Source organism: Eschscholzia californica, unplaced genomic scaffold (assembly GCF_041429995.1).
Source record: "Eschscholzia californica isolate CP2 unplaced genomic scaffold, dmEscCali1.0.p SCAF_1, whole genome shotgun sequence".
In the NCBI taxonomy this organism is placed as follows: Eukaryota; Viridiplantae; Streptophyta; class Magnoliopsida; order Ranunculales; family Papaveraceae; genus Eschscholzia; species Eschscholzia californica.
Genome location: NW_028238198.1, coordinates 15,209,076 through 15,226,735, shown reverse-complemented (window position 1 = coordinate 15,226,735; position 17,660 = coordinate 15,209,076). Strand labels below are relative to the sequence as shown.

The window sequence follows — 17,660 nt, the reverse complement described above, 5'->3', positions numbered from 1 at the left end:
TCATAACTCTCTCTCTCTCTCTGAAAATCTCAAATTTATTGCCCTTGAGATTTTTTTATTGCAATACAATCTTAAAGATTAAAAAAATAAGTCATTTTACCAAATCTACTTCTTTTTTCATAGATGGCTTTTGTGCTATCATATATTATTTAATTATAATACTAAACATGGCTATTAATAATCACTAACCCGCCCGTTTGTGAAAGGAATTTTTGGTCTTGCTCACGACATGAATGCGTAATTTAACTTAATTTGGTAATTGGACTTAACTTCTTTAGCCGTCACAAAGAAGTTAAGAGTTTTCATGTATGACCAAATGGCCGTTTCCAATGTCCTTTCCCGAACAAGAACAAGAATGATTTTATTAATTGCGACAAAGGAAAGAAAATATCAAAACAATAAAACATCAACGTCTAAGTCATAGAAAACATAACCTAAAATAAAAGAAAGAGGTAGATGTAGATTCTTCGGTCTTGTTCACTTGCAAATTCCTATTATATTTACACTATACAAATCTCGCGTATTGAAATTGTGAGGATATCTCTAAGTGTTAGATCATTTTAGTTGTGCCTAAAAGGTTGGGCCATACCCAGTCAACGAGAGTTGAAATAGTCTTGGGTCGGGTTTCAATCAGAGTTGACTGTACCCCAATTTTTTAAGTTGTATTAAATTCTGAAATCTATGCGTTCTCTAAAAGTAAAATACGCCTCCACGTCGGAGAAATATCTAGGAACACAATTATTCATAGGTGCTAATAAAAAGCAAATTTTTAATGATATTTTCCATAAAATAAAAATGAAATTAGACAAATGGAATCACAGTTTTCTCTCTCAAGCGGGTCGCACTATAGTCATCTCGACTATAGCCGCGGCCGTACCCCGATACCAAATGCAATGCTTCGCCCTTCCCCAGGGCATATGCAAAAGCATTACGACTTTGCAAAAGTCGTTCTGGTGGGGTAAGTCCAAAGGCATATGTACCAAATCTTGGTCTTCGATATGTCTTCCAAAATACATGGGTGGTCTTGGAATCCACCCCCCAGAGCTGGATAACCAAGCGATGTTGAGCAAATTAGCTTGGAGAATTAAATCTGAACCGGAGTCCATGTGGGTTCAGCTTTTGAAAGCCAAGTACTTTGATAATACAGATAACCCAGGCCCGGCGAAATCCCATCATTCCTGGATTTGGAAAAATATTAATAAATATCTCAATATAATAGGAAATTACACGATGTGGGAAGTACACAACGGAAAAAGTATAAATATTTGGACTGACAATTGGATCCCCACGCTCCCATCTATTCCCTATAACCAGAATTCTAACCTAAATAAGGTATCTCAGCTCATGGACCAAGGTAACTGGAACGAAAACATCCTTAACAATGAATTCGATAACGAGACTAAAAATCTTATTCTAGCGATCCCGATCTCTATAGATAGTGAAGATCAAAGGAAATGGACTCTTACCAAATCAGGAAAATTTAGTGTCAAATCCATGTACCAACACCTATGTATCAGTATGAATACACCCCAACCCCAATCCCCTAATTGGAACTTCCTTTGGTCCCTACCGGTTGTTCCCAGGGTAAAAATGTTTTTATGGAAAATTTGTACTAAAGCACTCCCAGTTAGGGATAGGATAGGAAAATACATTGATAACAACAGAATCTGCCCGAATTGTAATGAGATAGAATCCATAGAACATGCTATCCTTCACTGTCCCCTGGCAAAAAATATTTGGTTCTATTTTAACATAATTTCTGAAAATATTATATCTGTTCGAGATTGGATTTTCTCCTGGGAAATAAATGACCAGAATGCTTACACAATTAACAACATTCATTACGCTACCATTATGTGGAACATATGGAAAATTAGATGTGACCATTGCTTTCAACACGAAATCAACACGCTAGACACAATTATTACCATCATTACGACTTTCCCACAAATTCAAATAGTGAATGAAACAAAAACCAAAACAGAACAAGGAAAATGGATCCCCCCTGGAACGTCCTTTTTAAAGATCAATGTAGACGCATCTTTTATAAACACACAAAGTATCACAGGTATCAGTCTTATCGTCCATGACAATGAATCTAAATTGGTCGAAGCGGCATCATACACCTCAAGAAGTAGAAACGCGGAGGAAGGTGAGGCTATTGCAATCCTCAAAGGAATACAATGGGCAGAATCTCATGAATATAAAAAAATCATTATCGAAAGTGACAACATCAATATCATAAAATATCTTCAGAAAGGAAAGAACAATATTCAATGGCAATCCCTAATACATATCAAAAGAATCCAGGAAATAAAAAAGAGATTAGAAATAGTGAAATTCTCTCATACAAGCAGGAAATTCAATCAAGCAGCGGACAAATTGGCAAAATGGGCAAGAAAGAAAAACAGATCGAAGGTTTGGAAACAAGTACCTTATTTTCTTTGTAAATTGTATTGTAATAGAACTCTTATTTCTATCTAATATATATCATCTCTCAACAAAAAAAAAAAAAAAATTCTGAAATCAAAAAATATAAATGCATAGTTTAGGAATGATTTTTTGAAAACCTTGTTTGGAAATGATTTTATGAATAATTTTTTAAGAATAATTACCAAGACATGATTTTCTGACTTTTTAGGAATGATTGTTTGGAAAGATTTTTGAGAATAATTAATAGAGCAGTATTTACGTAAAGAAACAAATATGTTTAGGAAAGATTTTTTGGAAATGATTTTGGGAATGACTTTTTGGAGAACAATTAATTGTGAACGATTTACTTAAATAAATTTAGGAATTTTTTTGAAAAAAAACTTAAGGATTTCTTGAATGATTTAGATTTTAAACTAAAGGAATTTAAAATACAGTAATTTTTTTTTTAAATGTTAAGAGGAGAAGGGGAAAAAGCAAAAAAAGGAGTCGAACCCGGGCTTTTGCCAGACCTGACCCCTCATCCTCAAAACAGAGGCCTAGCCCAAGATAGGGAAGGAACCCGGGCCATCTGGCTCGTTTTCTCGCACGACCCGGACATGTAAGGACCCGGCCGGACGCGACCCGACCTTTTAGACAACACTAGATCATTTCAATATGTTTTTTCCTCGAAGCGATCCAGGCCAATTTTTTAAATGAAACACTACTTGCATTTGTGTCCTTACAACACACCTATTAAGTTCATCACATAATGTTTAATTACTATTTAAGTATCCAAGCCTCGACTTGGTGAGTGAGAGACAAATTGTATGGTCAAAATCTATAAACTGGCTAATTGTTGGGTCCGACTGCAAACGACAGTCAAGGTCTAAGACACGCGGCCACTGGACAGTACACCGATACCCCCCACATCTCCACTTGCCATTCCGGTAAAGACTATCATCGCAATGTAAATATAGCCAATATCGTAATGTCATCGAACAACATCCCGGACATCAAAACATCCCCCGTATCTTATCAGATAACCAAATGACAACTTCCAACGTCTCTTTCTGTTATTACCTACGTCGAATATGCATATATGTTAATGATCGGGAGGTAAGGGGAAAATCACCCCATTTAAAAAGGGAGTTGACATCTCTAACACCATAAAGGAGGGAGTCAAGCCACTAAAGAGGTCATCTAATTTTGACTAAAAGAGTGCCAATAGCCAGTATTTCTATCTTTAGACGAGTAGTCTGGTGAGCAACCATTCCTTCTCTCTTTCCTGACAAGTGGTTCAGAGAAGCTGTTGTTTTTTCAGTTAAGAAGGCAATGCGACCAATTTTTCGAAAATGACGAAGATCACCAAGTCTGGTTGTTTTATTGATCATAATATTTAGCTAGAAACCAAGTAGGATTTGCAGCTCATTTGGATTGCCGCGCGGCTAACAATGATCGAATCCTACAATAGATTACACATAAAAAGCGTTGACTCGATCGAAAGATATGACTAGAGGGAATGGGGCATAAGGCACAGATCGAAAGATATGACCATAAATCAAAATACTCGGTACAATTTCATTGATACATTTAATCAAAAGACATAAATAATCAACCATCACTGGAAATAATTTATATATAAATCAAAGAGACAACCACATAACTGAACTGCCGACTATACGACTCTCTGAGAAGATAGGAAATGGTGCAGCACAGGTAAGGATGGTTAACCAAGTCGAGAAATCCCCGTTGCCCAGGGATATGATCCTCGGTGTTGTCAACTGGGTGGCTCCATTGCTATCAGAAGGAAGTAACAGATCACACAAAATTGTTCGTTTATTGGGTGGCAGAGACAAGAAACCAAGTTTTGTATCTTATCAGGTATCATGTTTAAGATCATGTTCTCATCACCACGAGTATCATCGACATGAGTCACAATCGCCCGCTGATGATTAATGTTGTTTTTATTGTCAGAACCAGAATGATTTACAGTAGTAGTAGTAGTTCACCCATCAAACTGGCGAAATCATTGACCTTTTGATGCTTTGGTTGAGAGGTTCTAGGGTTTGATATTACCGCCTCCAGAAGATGATCGTTGGCTGGCTGAGTTTGGAGTGGAGGTGGAGGTGGAGGCTCTGATATTACCACCCTCTCAGACGAGTACTGGAGATTATTTTGATCTCTAGAATGATGAAACCCTATTTCATTGGTGTTAGTCAGACTGGGAAGATTATTGGAGATGATTTGATAATTTTTGCGTATTTCTTCATACTTTTCTTTCATCGGAACAAGCCTCCATTTGAAACAGTTCTTACATTGAGCAGCATATAACAAAGCAGTGGACGCTGTGGATCTTGGGTTTTGCCCATTTCGTAAAGAAGGTGAAGATGAAGGGAGATATTCCTGAGGTGAGGCTATCTGTGATAGTAAGAAATGACAAAGCAATCAAAGATTAATACTCTAACCTTCATGCAGGATACTTATGGTGTTTCAGAAAGAAGAATATGATAGTTTATTCGATCCAGAAAAGTACTTGATCTATATATGAAGAAAATATATAAGCCTGTAAGGAAATCAGCATTTGATACTGGCGACGGAAACAACATATATGAAAATTGAAAAAATAAATAATAAGAACAGGGTGTGAAGGAGGATCAAAATTTATATTGCAAAATCGCTGGCCCTTTCCCTACATATTAAGCAAAACTCTCAGTATTCCGTATTCCCATACAATATTCCTAATGAAGTATCAACTAAAATAGTTGTTCTTAAAGACGGAAAAAAGAGGATCAAACATAACGAAGAATTTCAACAAAGAGAAAGAGCGTAAAGGAGAATCCTGCGAAAATTAACATAGAAACATCGAAAATCATAACAATTGTAGAGACCAAGTAATACCTCTCTGTAGCTTAAGAAAACTCTCTGTGCTACAGTAATCCGGGGGCAGAAAATGAGTTGCAGAACCTAATGTGGTATTTATATAGCTAGTCAAAGGGCAAAACCTAAAACGGCTCTGTTTGACATACTCCATCTTTCCGATACATACCCCAAAAAATTCCATGTATAAAAATTATCATTAACTAGCGATAATTACAATGCAATTAAACTCAGAACCTGGTCCTGACTTGGCGAGTGTCAACCTGGATCAGTTGATTCCGATCCGAGTTAAATCGGAAAATTTGGTTGAATATATTAATGGTAAATTATGTAATACTTCAAGAAAGAAAATGTTACAAAAAAATAAATTAAGTTCATATCCGATTTCATCTCAAAATGGAGAATCAACGGAGCTTATATTTTTTCCTTTTTCTTCACATTTTTAAAACAACTTTCTCTTATGTAAAATCAGTTGAAGTAAGCATATACAAGAGTCACAAGACCACTAAATATGTTTCCTCTCGCTCTCCTAACACTTTCAGATTCTGACTTGGTGGGAATCTCAGAAACTGAAATTAGTGGTGTTATTTTCGCGTGTGACAGAGATGACATCTTAAAACTGAATACATTACCAGGCTATAGAAGTTAGCATAAGTGTTTCTTAAACTCCTAGATCCAAACAGATTTCCAAAAGATTCAGCATTTAAGGTAAAAAAAAATAGACATTTACATGCTCGTGTCTCCAAGGGCACGTGAATACTATAAAGAAAGCAAATGAGAATCACTATTATCGTAGACTCACTAGGATATTGATTGCATTTATACTAGACAATTGAGAAGAACAAGAAGAAATAAGAAATTATGCTTTCCCAATAAAAAGTTACCATAACCAGACACAGAAAGAAAACAAATGATTTGATGAGACTAAAATGAACACCAAGATCAGAATAAATGTAACAATTATGCCAATATGATCATATTTCACACTTGCCAATATCTCAGATTGAAACCCCAGAGCTAAAATTGAGGTATATCTGTGGTCTGATTCAAAAAATGAAAAGTGAAATGATACTTCACAAGGCTTCTATTCCATCTATACTTCCCACTATTCCCATGGAGCATATTACACCTACTGTTCCTATTACACATGGTGCACCCAATGACCCAATTGTACCTATTGAGCCTAATGCTTCCACTCCACCTACTGAACCTATTGCACATGTTGCACCAAATGACCCAATTGTACCTATTGAGCCTAATGCTTCCACTACACCTACTGAACCTATTGCACATGTTGCACCCAATGACCCAATTGTACCTATTGAGCCAAGCTCACCAATTGCACCTATTCAACCACTTTCTCACTCTATTCATCCACTACAAAACTTACCAGATTTAGCTATGGATCGAGGTCGTAGTTGATACGTAGAAGTCCGTAGCAGTTGATCGTTTACTACGACCTTGACCCCGTGACTGAAAGTGCCGTAGCAAAAGGTTTTTGCTACGATCTTCTTGCTACGGCTGTGGTCCGTAACGGAAATTTCTCATCTTTCGCTACAGATGTTTCTCGTAGTTAAAAGTCTTTTGTTTTTTCAAATAATATGACCGTTGAATGTGCAATAATTACGGCAGAATCCGTAGCAAAAGGTCCTGAATTTCAAATATAATCTTACCGTTGGATGTGTAATAGTTATGGTATAGTCCGTAGTAAGATGTCATATATTTTTTAAATAATGTGACTGTTGGTTTTTATTTGTTACAGCAGTTCCCATAGTAAAAAGTCAGCAAAAGGTGAAATACGACGTCAATACCTGGACTCATTTGACCTGTTATATACACACAATAACTGATATCACTTCATAATTAAGATGCATATGCAACAAGACGCACATATAAATAATTAAATCCAATCAATATTCATTAGAAATCTATTGTATTTCGACAAAACCTTCCACTCACATATATCCATCATACCTAATAAGAGTTGAACCTAATACTAACAAAATTTTGTTATCCATAAAACAATCCAAGTTCACCATGTCTATCTAGGAATTCACCACATAATATATCAAAAAAAAAGAATCTCCCTCCAGCATGCCCGTGTCCAACTTATCCTGCATCGTTACAATATAAAATATCATCAAAAACCATATATAATCGAAGATGATCATGAAATATCAAATGATATGAAAGAAAAGAAAGATTTGAGTTAAACTTGATAAGAAGGATCCACAAGAGTGCATGAGAAAAAAAAGTATCAGACAACTGATGGTGGCCATATGAATACAATTATTATGCTGTTAATGTTGCCCCACTAAATACAAGTATCTCGTTCTGAATAACTAGCCCAACAAAGAGTTGTATTCTTCCAAGGGCATGACCAACCCAACAATAAATGTATCTAAGCAACAAAGGCAAAGAGAAAGTAGAGTCGTTCTATCTGTCTAGAAGGATTCGATAAAGAGAATGTGAATGGGCGTGAGATCAATATATAAACACAAAAAGTGAAAAGCAAAAGTAGCAAAAGGCACTTGGTGATTTAGCTACATGAAGAACAATAATTCTAGTTTGAAGAGCAGTGTGTTATAGTTTTACACTTTCCTGAAGCAATAAGATGATGGATGGGATGTTAGCCTTTAAACAAAATAATTCTAGTTTAAAGTTCACGAATATAACTCAACCAATATTCACACAATCAGCCATAATAGTTTCAGGTAAAATACACAAACAGTAGAGATTATATAGTGTTAGATATCTGACATATTTCTTGTCTAAGTTCTTCACTTTAGAATGATCATTCAAGACACAATTGACATGAGATATATATTCTGTATACTTGGGTAACCTCGCTACATGAAGAACTACCAATTTATTTAGTATAGATATATTTATATCAATGATGAATACATAGAAACTAAATTAGGTTTTTTATTATACAGAACCTGCAATAGATTCCAAACAGAATCATGCAAACATCTACATAGGACATTAGGTTAACTTATTTTGCATACTTGAATAAATATATTCAAGGAAGTGTATCATAAATATATCGAATAAAGTAACTTATAAACGTACCGTATATAATCTCATGGCTTCCAAAAAGTAGTAGCATGCTTATTGTTGCTCAGTGCTGGAGGATGAAGTACCCTATAAATAGTTAAAGTAATTATTATTTGTTTGAAATAGGAAAAATAGTTGAAACTTTGACAACTTATAATAATTTTTTATTACACATATAAAAATGTACATACCTGATGAGATAGTTGTGATATCTCCCTTCTCATTTGATCCATAATAGTCAACATATCATCACGGTCTTTGCGTAGCATTTCAACTTGTTCCGTCAAATTGTTGATCTTGTCATCATTGTTGGTAGAACTTGAAGAACTTTTATCAGTTTTGTTAAATTTCATTCTAGGTCCTACAACACGCCATCGCCCCTTTTTCTCAGGTCCTACAACTTGCGAGTAGATGTCTCCAGCCAAGTCCACTGTAGATTCTTGAAATAAGACGACATCTTCGCCACCACTGCTCAAGATCTCATCCATCTTGTTCTGCGTCGTAAGTATACAACAAAAGTTTAGATTCAAAGATGAATATGAATATTAAAAGAGTACATGTCAAGCAACTGTAAACATATTAGAATAATACTATTCTCTCGGTTGCAACGTCAGAAGCTACAGTCCCATCCGAACGACGATGTGTCTTCTTATAAATCAATGACCGAGTAGGCTTGACATTCATTGCAGCTTCTATCTATAAGAAGAAAGGAAATAAGGGGAAAAAAAGACAAATAATATAAGTAATTTTACATTGATACAACTCTTTATATGATAATTTATGTGGATTTTACCTCCTTAGCGTAATTCATATTAGATTTGGAACCACCAATATGTGGATCCTTGCTCATCGCCTTATTCTTCTTGTTTGTTTCACTTGCTTTCTATACAATGAAGTTGAATTCAATATCAACTATACTACTCGTTAGGTTTTATGATGAAAATAAAGATGAAATATATAAAACTATATATATGTAGGATACGATAGACAAACCTTGAAATCAGAATTTGTTTGCCAATAACTAACCATATTCACCCATTGAGTTGGTATGACACTTTTTGGACAGTTTGCATACCACTCGTTATGATTGTTGTATGGGTCAAAATGTTTCCGCTTCATTTTGTACTTATGGCTCCTCCAACAGTTGTTTAGAGTAATCTCTAACCAACGATCATATCCTTTGGGAATGTCAAAGATATTCTAAGAAAAATGAACATTTATAAGAAAAGAAAGACATACATCAAATACAATCATATATAAGATCGGAGAGAAAGAAAAAGTGAGCAATAATCTTTACCTCCAAGTCATCTTTCACCCGTTTTACCCTCTCTACCTTATCAACCATTTTGCTCCATACAGGCTCGTCAAATGGGAAGTGTTCACCATCTTTGGCTAACTTTCCTACATAAGCAGCTAATTTTGTAGAATTTTTACCATAAGGAATTCCATCCTGAGTAGTTACCGTAAGTTTGGTGCCAGGAGGAATCTTTGATAAAAATTCCAACTTAGCTAGACCTCTTTTTCGTTTAAGAGATTGAGATTGTTCTCCGGCCATCACCTTCCTAAAAGCTTTATATCCCGTCACCTATACAGTTTCCGAGTTAGATCACTACAAAGAAAACATAGGTTAATATTGAAGAAAAATGTACGTGATACTTCCCATCATTATTATATTCAAAAATTCGAAGTAAAAATGTTATCATTCATAAATATATTTAAATACTTAAAGGAATCATTAAGTTGTCATTCTGTTTTGAAAATATTATTATGACAGTTGCATTCATATGTCTGAATCCTCATCGTCCTCTTCATCACCATCTTCATTGTCATCTTCATTTTCATCATCTTCCTCATCAACATCTTCATCCTCGTCATTTGTGCTTTCATCTTCATCGGCACTTTCAGTGTCATCATTATATATGACATTCATTGAGTCAGTTGCCTGGGTACGACTTGTGTTCACAGGTGTTTCAATTGTAGTTCCAATCAAATCCTCTCGTACTAATGTTATATCGTTTTCTTCTTCATTAACGGCATGTGCTAGGTGAGGAAAAGGTTCAATATCCAATAATTGATCGTCTATCCCCAAGTCAAAAGTGTCTTTTGGCTTATTATTAACAACAACCTGCCATCCTGGTTCAGTGGGATCTTCAACATAAAAAACTTGTTTGACTTGAGATGCTAGGACATATGGCTCGTCTCTTTGCGATGCAAGTAAATGATTGAAATTAACAAGAGTGAATCCTAACTCATCTTTTTTTATGCCTTTGCCTTTGTCAACATCGACCCAATCACACTTGAATAGTAAGAAATTACGGTTACGTGGATATGACACCTCAATAATGTCATTCAAACGTCCGTAATATAATGTCTCTCCGTTAACTGGATTTTTGTCCTTCGCACTGGAAAAGTTCATGACTGTTGCTGTAAGCATTACACCACTGTTTTGAGTTTTAGAATCACGTTCTCTTTCTAATGTTTTAAATACATATCCATTCACCGTGTAACCGGTGAACCTCTTTGCATGAGAGCGCGGACCTCGAGCTAATGAATCGAGATCTTCAGAAAATGGTTGTTTTGCTTGTTTTTTCCGCTCAATTTCTTCACTAAACCACTTGGCAAAATCCCTTTTGTGCCTTTTTTGTTTTTCAAGGGCTGAAATTCTTCGTCCAGCCATCAAATTAACATATGATGCATGTTGCCTGTATAGAAAATTATGCTTTATAAGGAAAAACGCCATCATCATTCTTAACAATATGCTTGAATAACAATGAAATAAGAGAAAAAAATTCTTACTTCACATATGGAGAAACATCATCGTCATTAAACAATATGTAGTCGTGCACTTGTTTTCTTTCTATGGGATCAAGAATAAAGCCCTGGAGCCCCCCAATATGGCTATTATCTTTGTATCTAGGTGGTCTTTCTAATTGAGTCTCCACATCTCCCAAATACCTTGTCAAAAATGTGAGGCATTCATTGGCAATATATCCTTCTGCAATAGATCCTTCGGGTTGAGCTCTATTCCGCACATACGACTTTAAAGTACATAAAAATCTATTTGCAAAGACATTTATCCATAAACTAAATTAGTTTGGGTATTATAAACTAAAAAAATTAAAAAATTATTATAACTTGCAAGATATTTTACCTTTCTATAGGATACATCCATCGAAAATGGACAGGACCACCTATACGTGCCTCAGATGCCAAATGGATGACCAAATGGATCATAATATCAAAAAAGGAAGGGGGAAAGATCCTCTCTAAGTTGCAAAGAGTTGTAGGAATACGCTCCTCCAAGTTTTTGAAATCATCTGGTGTGTTCACTTTAGAGCATAAATCACGAAAAAATGAACTTAACTCTATTATAATAGAGCTGACTTGCTTTGGCAATGTCTTTCGAATAGCAAGAGGCAGAAATTGTTGCATAATAACGTGTGAATCATGGCTCTTTAAACCAGATATTTTGCGTTCTTTTACATTAATTCGACTAGCAAAGTTAGAAGAATAGCCTTCTGGTATCTTTATATTCTTTAAAATCTTGCAAAATAACTCTTTTCTAGGCTTGTCCATGGAGTAACACGCAGGGGGTATATAACATTTTGTATTATTTTCCTCAAACTGTAGATGAAGTTCAGACCTGATTTCCATATCTTTCAAGTCAAGTCTTGCTTTTGCATGATCTTTTGATTTCTTGTCAATATCCAGAAGTGTACCGACAATATTATCAAATACATTTTTCTCAATGTGCATGACATCAAGATTGTGTTTAAGAAGATTTTCAGCAAAACTAGGTACCTCATACAATATACTCAATTTTTCCCAATTATCTGGAAAGTTAGGTAAAGACTCAGTCTCTCTTGGTCTCTTTCTTCGAATAGATGACAATGTATCTTTGACTTCAGGTTTTTTCCCAAATTTACACTGCACATCTTTTAGCTTCTCCAAGACATCCTTCCCGGTAAGTGGAGTTGGGGCCATTTCACGTTCAACGGTTCCATCAAATTCCTTTTTAAGTGTGCGAAACCTATGATTTAAAGGTAACCATCGTCTAGGGCCCATGTAGCATATTTTTTTTGAATGCTTCAAACGCTTGTGGTGTGTATGCTTATGACACGTGGGACATGCCTTAAAACCCTTGGTGCTCCATCCAGAAAGCATTACAAAACCGGGAAAGTCACTTATAGTCCATAATATCCCTGCATGTAATTTGAACATTTCCTTACTGAATGAGTCGTATGCCTCGACTCCTTCCCATAATTCTTTTAGCTCTTCTACTAGAGGTCTCATATATATGTCGATGTCATTACCTGGACTTTTAGGACCCGGTATAAGCAACGACAAAATCATGTGAGGTTGTTTCATACACAACCATGGTGGCAAATTGTAAGGAATAAGCACCACTGGCCAAGTACTATGCGCACAACTCATTGTTCTAAATGGATTAAACCCATCACTCGCTAAACCTAATCGTACACTTCTCAAGTCTTTTGCGAATGTTGGATTTTTTTCATCAAAATGTTTCCAAGCCATTAAATCTGCGGGATGTCGTAAAACTCCATCTCTTGTGCGAACTTCTTCGTGCCATCTCATGTCTTTCGCCACTTCTGGAGACATATACAAGCGTTGCAACCTTGGAATCAAAGGAAAGTGGCGAAGGATCTTAACAGGTGTATTCTTTTTCTTTCCAGATCTTACAACCTTCCATCGGGATGCCCCACAAATAGCGCAAGATTGTAGGTTAGAATTTTCCTTCCAAAACAGCATACAATCATTCTCACACGCGTTTATCTTATTATAACTCAATCCTAGATCAGAAATAATCTTTTTACACTGTGTAAAATTCTCTGGCAAAGTACATCCATCTGGTAAAGACCCTCTTAATAACTGAAGCATCATACTAAAAGTTTTATTACTCCACCCACCAAGGCATTTAAAATGCCACATTCGAATAAGAAATGCTAACATTGTTTTTTTCTCACATCCTGGGTACAATTGCTTTTTTGCTTCTTCTAATAACTTGTTAAATTGTCCAGAAGTAGTATTACTGCTACTACCATTGGCTCCTTCCACCCCATCAGCCATGTCTTCATTTCTATTGGGAAACAAATCATGCAGCATACCGTTGATATTATCCTCATTAACATTCTCATCACTTAGATGTTCTCTATTCTCAACTATTGTAGGTGACTTTGATGTCGTTTCTGCTCTCTCTCCATGATGATACCATGTTGTATATGTTCCCAACATCCCTCTACATACCAAATGGTCATAGATAGTGTCTCTATCTTTGAAGATGAAGTTCTTACAATCTATACATGGACACCTTATAAGACCTTCTTCGTTAACATAACCATGAGCAAAAGCATAATCCAAAAACGCAAAAACTCCTTCATCATAACCTTGAGAATTTTTACACAGATGAATCCAACTTTTATCCATCGGCTTCAGAAAACACTTAAAAGAACTTAATAAGTGAAATTTTTTTAGAAATACGATCTGCAACTCTGTTACAACAAACAACAGTTTAAAAAAAATTGTAATGAAACTCAAAATTATATTGTGACTAACACTTTTAAAATTCAGCGCCACTATTAACATTTAACTACTGCTTGGGTTGTTAAAATACAACAATAACAATCTTGCCGCAAGGCAACGTAGTTTGGCTAGTTTACACTATCCTAAAACAAAGGAAAATCAAGAAATACGGAGAAGAGAAAGTAAAATTTCTAGGTAGTTATATATGATCACTATATTTTACTTCATTGAATTAAAAGGTAAACACAATCAACTCATGCAAAAACCATATAATGAGATAAACTCACTTGTAAATATCAGAGATATCATCCAAAGTTCTCAACAATCAATATTAGAGATCATCAAATCTTCATAGAAACTCAATTTTGAACAACAAGGTCAACATCCATTTATCAATAACTATTCACGGAAACTCAATTTAATTCAATTGCCATTTGTGTAGGTGGGAAGTATTTAGATCAAAATCCTAAACATTCGAATTCTAGTAATCATAGATCTTTACTACTTACCAACTACAATTTCAAAGTTGAACCAATTATAGAACCAAATTGAATATACAATTGAGGAAAACTTTTAGAAAGATGATAATCTGAGTAATTTCTGACCTAATTAGTCAAAGACTAAGAGAATCAACCCTTGCTTCCTGTTCATACTTTCTCACTCTATAAATTACTTTAGCCATTTTAATGATGTTATAGATATTCAAGTTTGAGATTCAAACTTTATATTTCCATTCTCTTTTAAAGCTTTTGGAGCAAAACTATAGATGGATTTCAGCAATTTAAAATTAATCTAATACAACTACATCAATTTTTCCAACAATTGAAAATTTAGGGTTTGAAATTATGAAACAAAATCAAAAGATAAAGAAGTACCTGACTTGTCTCCCACCAACAAATCAATAAAACCCTTCTTCAAAAATCTGTTCTTTATCTCTCTCTACTACCTCTCCTTCTTTGAAAGTATGAACAAGAATCGCTCTCTTTCCCTCAAAAATCTCTCTCCAAGTTCGATGACGAGTAGTGGTATTTATTCCGAAAACTTACTCAGAAATTCCTCTCCTCGTCGAGCTCGAAAATCTCTCTTTGTTGCAGCCTAGAAATCTCTCTCCTTCCCTCAAAAATCTCTTGCCCTAAACTTCTCGATTTGTTCTATTTCCAAAATAAATATGGGATGATTTAGGCACAGCAAAACCTAACATCTTTTACAGAAGGCGCCCGAATATTTTCCCTCTTTTACAGTGAGCACCCAAGGTTTTGGCGCAACTTCTAATCTTTTCGCGCAATATCCAAATTTTTGGCGGAGTTTTTTCGCTCCCAACTTAATGCTACAATTTTGATACATTAGCTATGCCACAAGCCGTAGCGACTGACGACCAGTTGCTATGCCTTTTAGGTCGTAGCCAAAAGAGGCTTTTAAATTTTTCGAAATAATTGCGTGTCAAACATATTTAAGACGGACTCATCTGTAGCAGGTGCATATATAGTTTGTAGTTGTTGGTCGACATTTGCTATGAACAGAAGATATCCATAGCAAATGGTGGCTAGTAGCTACGCTTATTGAAGACCATAACAAAAGGGTCGTAGCTAATGTCTGTCAATTTTGTAGTGATCCTATGCAGACAAGAGCTAAATCAGGCATCTCTAAACCAAAAGCCTATCATCTCTCTACTCTTCATCCTATCTCTCCCATTTTGTTAGGCATTGCTTTACCCCTACTCCCACATGTTTCACACATGCTAACAAAGACCCAAAGTGGCGTGCAGCTATGTGTGATGAGTTTGCTGCTCTCAAAAAGTCAGCCACTTGGTCTTTAGTTCCTCCCTCTCCTGATCAAAACTGAGTGGGGTGTAAATGAGTGTTTAAAATTAAGCAAAACTCTGATGGTTCTATTGAGCGATACAAAGCTCGATTGGTGGCCAAAGGTTTTCATCAAAGAGAAGGAGTGGATTTCACTGAAACTTTCAGTCTAGTAGCTAAACCATCTACTATTCGAATTCTTCTCAATTTGGCAGTTCAAAATGATTTGGATATTAGACAACTTGATGTCAGTAATGCTTTTCTTCATGGACACCTAAAGGAGACTGTGTTTATGACCCAACCACCTGGATTTCAAGATCCTTTGAAACCCAATTATGTTTGTCAATTACACAGATCTCTCTATGGTCTTAAACAAAAGCCCCTCGAGCTTGGTATGAGGTATTGGTTGATTGTCTTCTTGAAATTGGATTCACCAAATCTAGTTCTGATTCTTCCTTGTTCATTTACTGTCATAAAGGGAATCTGGTTTATATACTGGTTTATGTTGATGATATTCTCATCACAGGTAGCTCAAATGGTATTTGTCAAGAGGTGACTCAGCAACTTCATACCAAATTCTCCATGAAAGATTTGGGTTCTTTGCACTATTTTTTAGGCTTAGAGGTATCTCGAGATAAGTCTGGTATAACTCTCACACAATCGAAATACATTCTTGATCTTCTTCAAAAGACAAAAAATGGATGGTGCAAAACCGTGCTCTACTCCTCTTGCTGCTTCTTCTAAGCTAGGCCCTAATGATGCTGATCTATTAAATGATCCAACTTCCTATAGGAGTCTTGTGGGTGCTCTAAAATACTTAACCTGAACTCGACCAGACATAAATTATGCTGTGAGTCAGGTATGCCAATTCATGCATAAACCAACTAATGCTCATTACCAAGCAACTAAGAGAATTTTAAGATATCTCACCATTCAGTTTGGCATTCATCTCTCCAAGTCTTCTCATTTTCACTTAGACGTGTTCACTGATGCTGATTGGGCTAGTAGTACTCATGATAGTCGAAGTACTGGTGGATTTGTGATTTATCTAGCTGGAAACCCCATCAGTTGGTCTGCTAAGAAGCAACCAACAGTTTCTCGCTCTTCCACAGAAGCTGAGTATAGGGCCTTAGCTCAATCAGCAGCTGAGGCAGTTTGGATTTGTTCTCTATTGAAGGAACTTCGCATTTGTCTTCCCACACCTCCTAAAATTTGGTGTGATAATATCTCTGCTCTTTCATTGGCCTCAAATCCATTATTTCATTCGAAAATCAAGCATCTAGCATTAGATTTTCACTTCATTCGAGAGTTGGTTTCTTCCAAACAGTTAAGCCTTAGCTATATCTCCACTCATCTTTAACCAGCTGATACGTTTACCAAAGCTTTGCCCGGTCCTAGGTTTATTTCACTTCGAAACAAACTGAAAGTTCTCTCTAAGACAACTTTAGTTTGAAGGGGGGTAATTGAGATTATCTAGCTGCGAAGCACTGAATCATGAAAAAGAGCACAGGATCATTACCTTAGTTTGTTAATTTCGGTTATAACAAACTTGTAACTGTTTTACTAACAGTTTTGTTTTCGTTTTAGTTTGTTTCTCTCTCTAAGAGAACTATATATTGAGTTGTAATAGTTTGTTATCAATTCAATGAAAACGAAAACCAATTAATTTTTTGTGTATAATCATCAATCCAATGGGGTTTAGATTTAATCAGAAATTGAAACAATATAAACAAAATAATAATAATTTAAATAAACTTCATATATATATGTTCGAGTTCATAAAATAAGTCAGATTACAATAGAGAACGGAATAGAAAAAACCTAAAACAAATAAAGAACCTGAATGTCGATTCATAGTACAGAACAATCGATTAAAACACCATCTTTCAAGTTGTATAAAAGATATTTTGATTCAGACGGGGCTAAGGAGTTGAGAAAGATGTGGTTTTGGTTCAGAATTCATTCCGATGA

The 17,660-nt window shown here is 35.6% G+C and overlaps 2 protein-coding genes across 2 annotated transcripts; both read right to left on the bottom strand.

Annotated features, from left to right (window-relative positions):
* Positions 1 to 8,403: 8,403 nt before the first annotated feature.
* LOC147564450 (uncharacterized) lies at positions 8,404 to 9,904 on the bottom strand. Its single transcript, XM_086632805.1, has 6 exons — positions 9,647 to 9,904; positions 9,343 to 9,549; positions 9,143 to 9,232; positions 8,941 to 9,045; positions 8,541 to 8,843; positions 8,404 to 8,436 (listed from the first exon to the last, which is right to left on the bottom strand). The coding sequence occupies exons 1-6, from the start codon at positions 9,902 to 9,904 to the stop codon at positions 8,404 to 8,406; spliced, it is 996 nt and encodes a 331-aa protein (XP_086488931.1).
* A 91-nt stretch (positions 9,905 to 9,995) lies between these two features.
* On the bottom strand, positions 9,996 to 15,024 carry LOC147564449 (uncharacterized). The gene is made up of 4 exons (XM_086646396.1): positions 14,766 to 15,024; positions 11,501 to 13,859; positions 11,146 to 11,406; positions 9,996 to 11,051 (listed from the first exon to the last, which is right to left on the bottom strand). Exons 2-4 carry the CDS (start codon positions 13,792 to 13,794, stop codon positions 10,130 to 10,132), a joined length of 3,477 nt encoding a protein of 1,158 aa, XP_086502522.1. The 5' UTR covers positions 13,795 to 13,859; positions 14,766 to 15,024; the 3' UTR covers positions 9,996 to 10,129.
* Between the last annotated feature and the right edge of the window lie 2,636 nt (positions 15,025 to 17,660).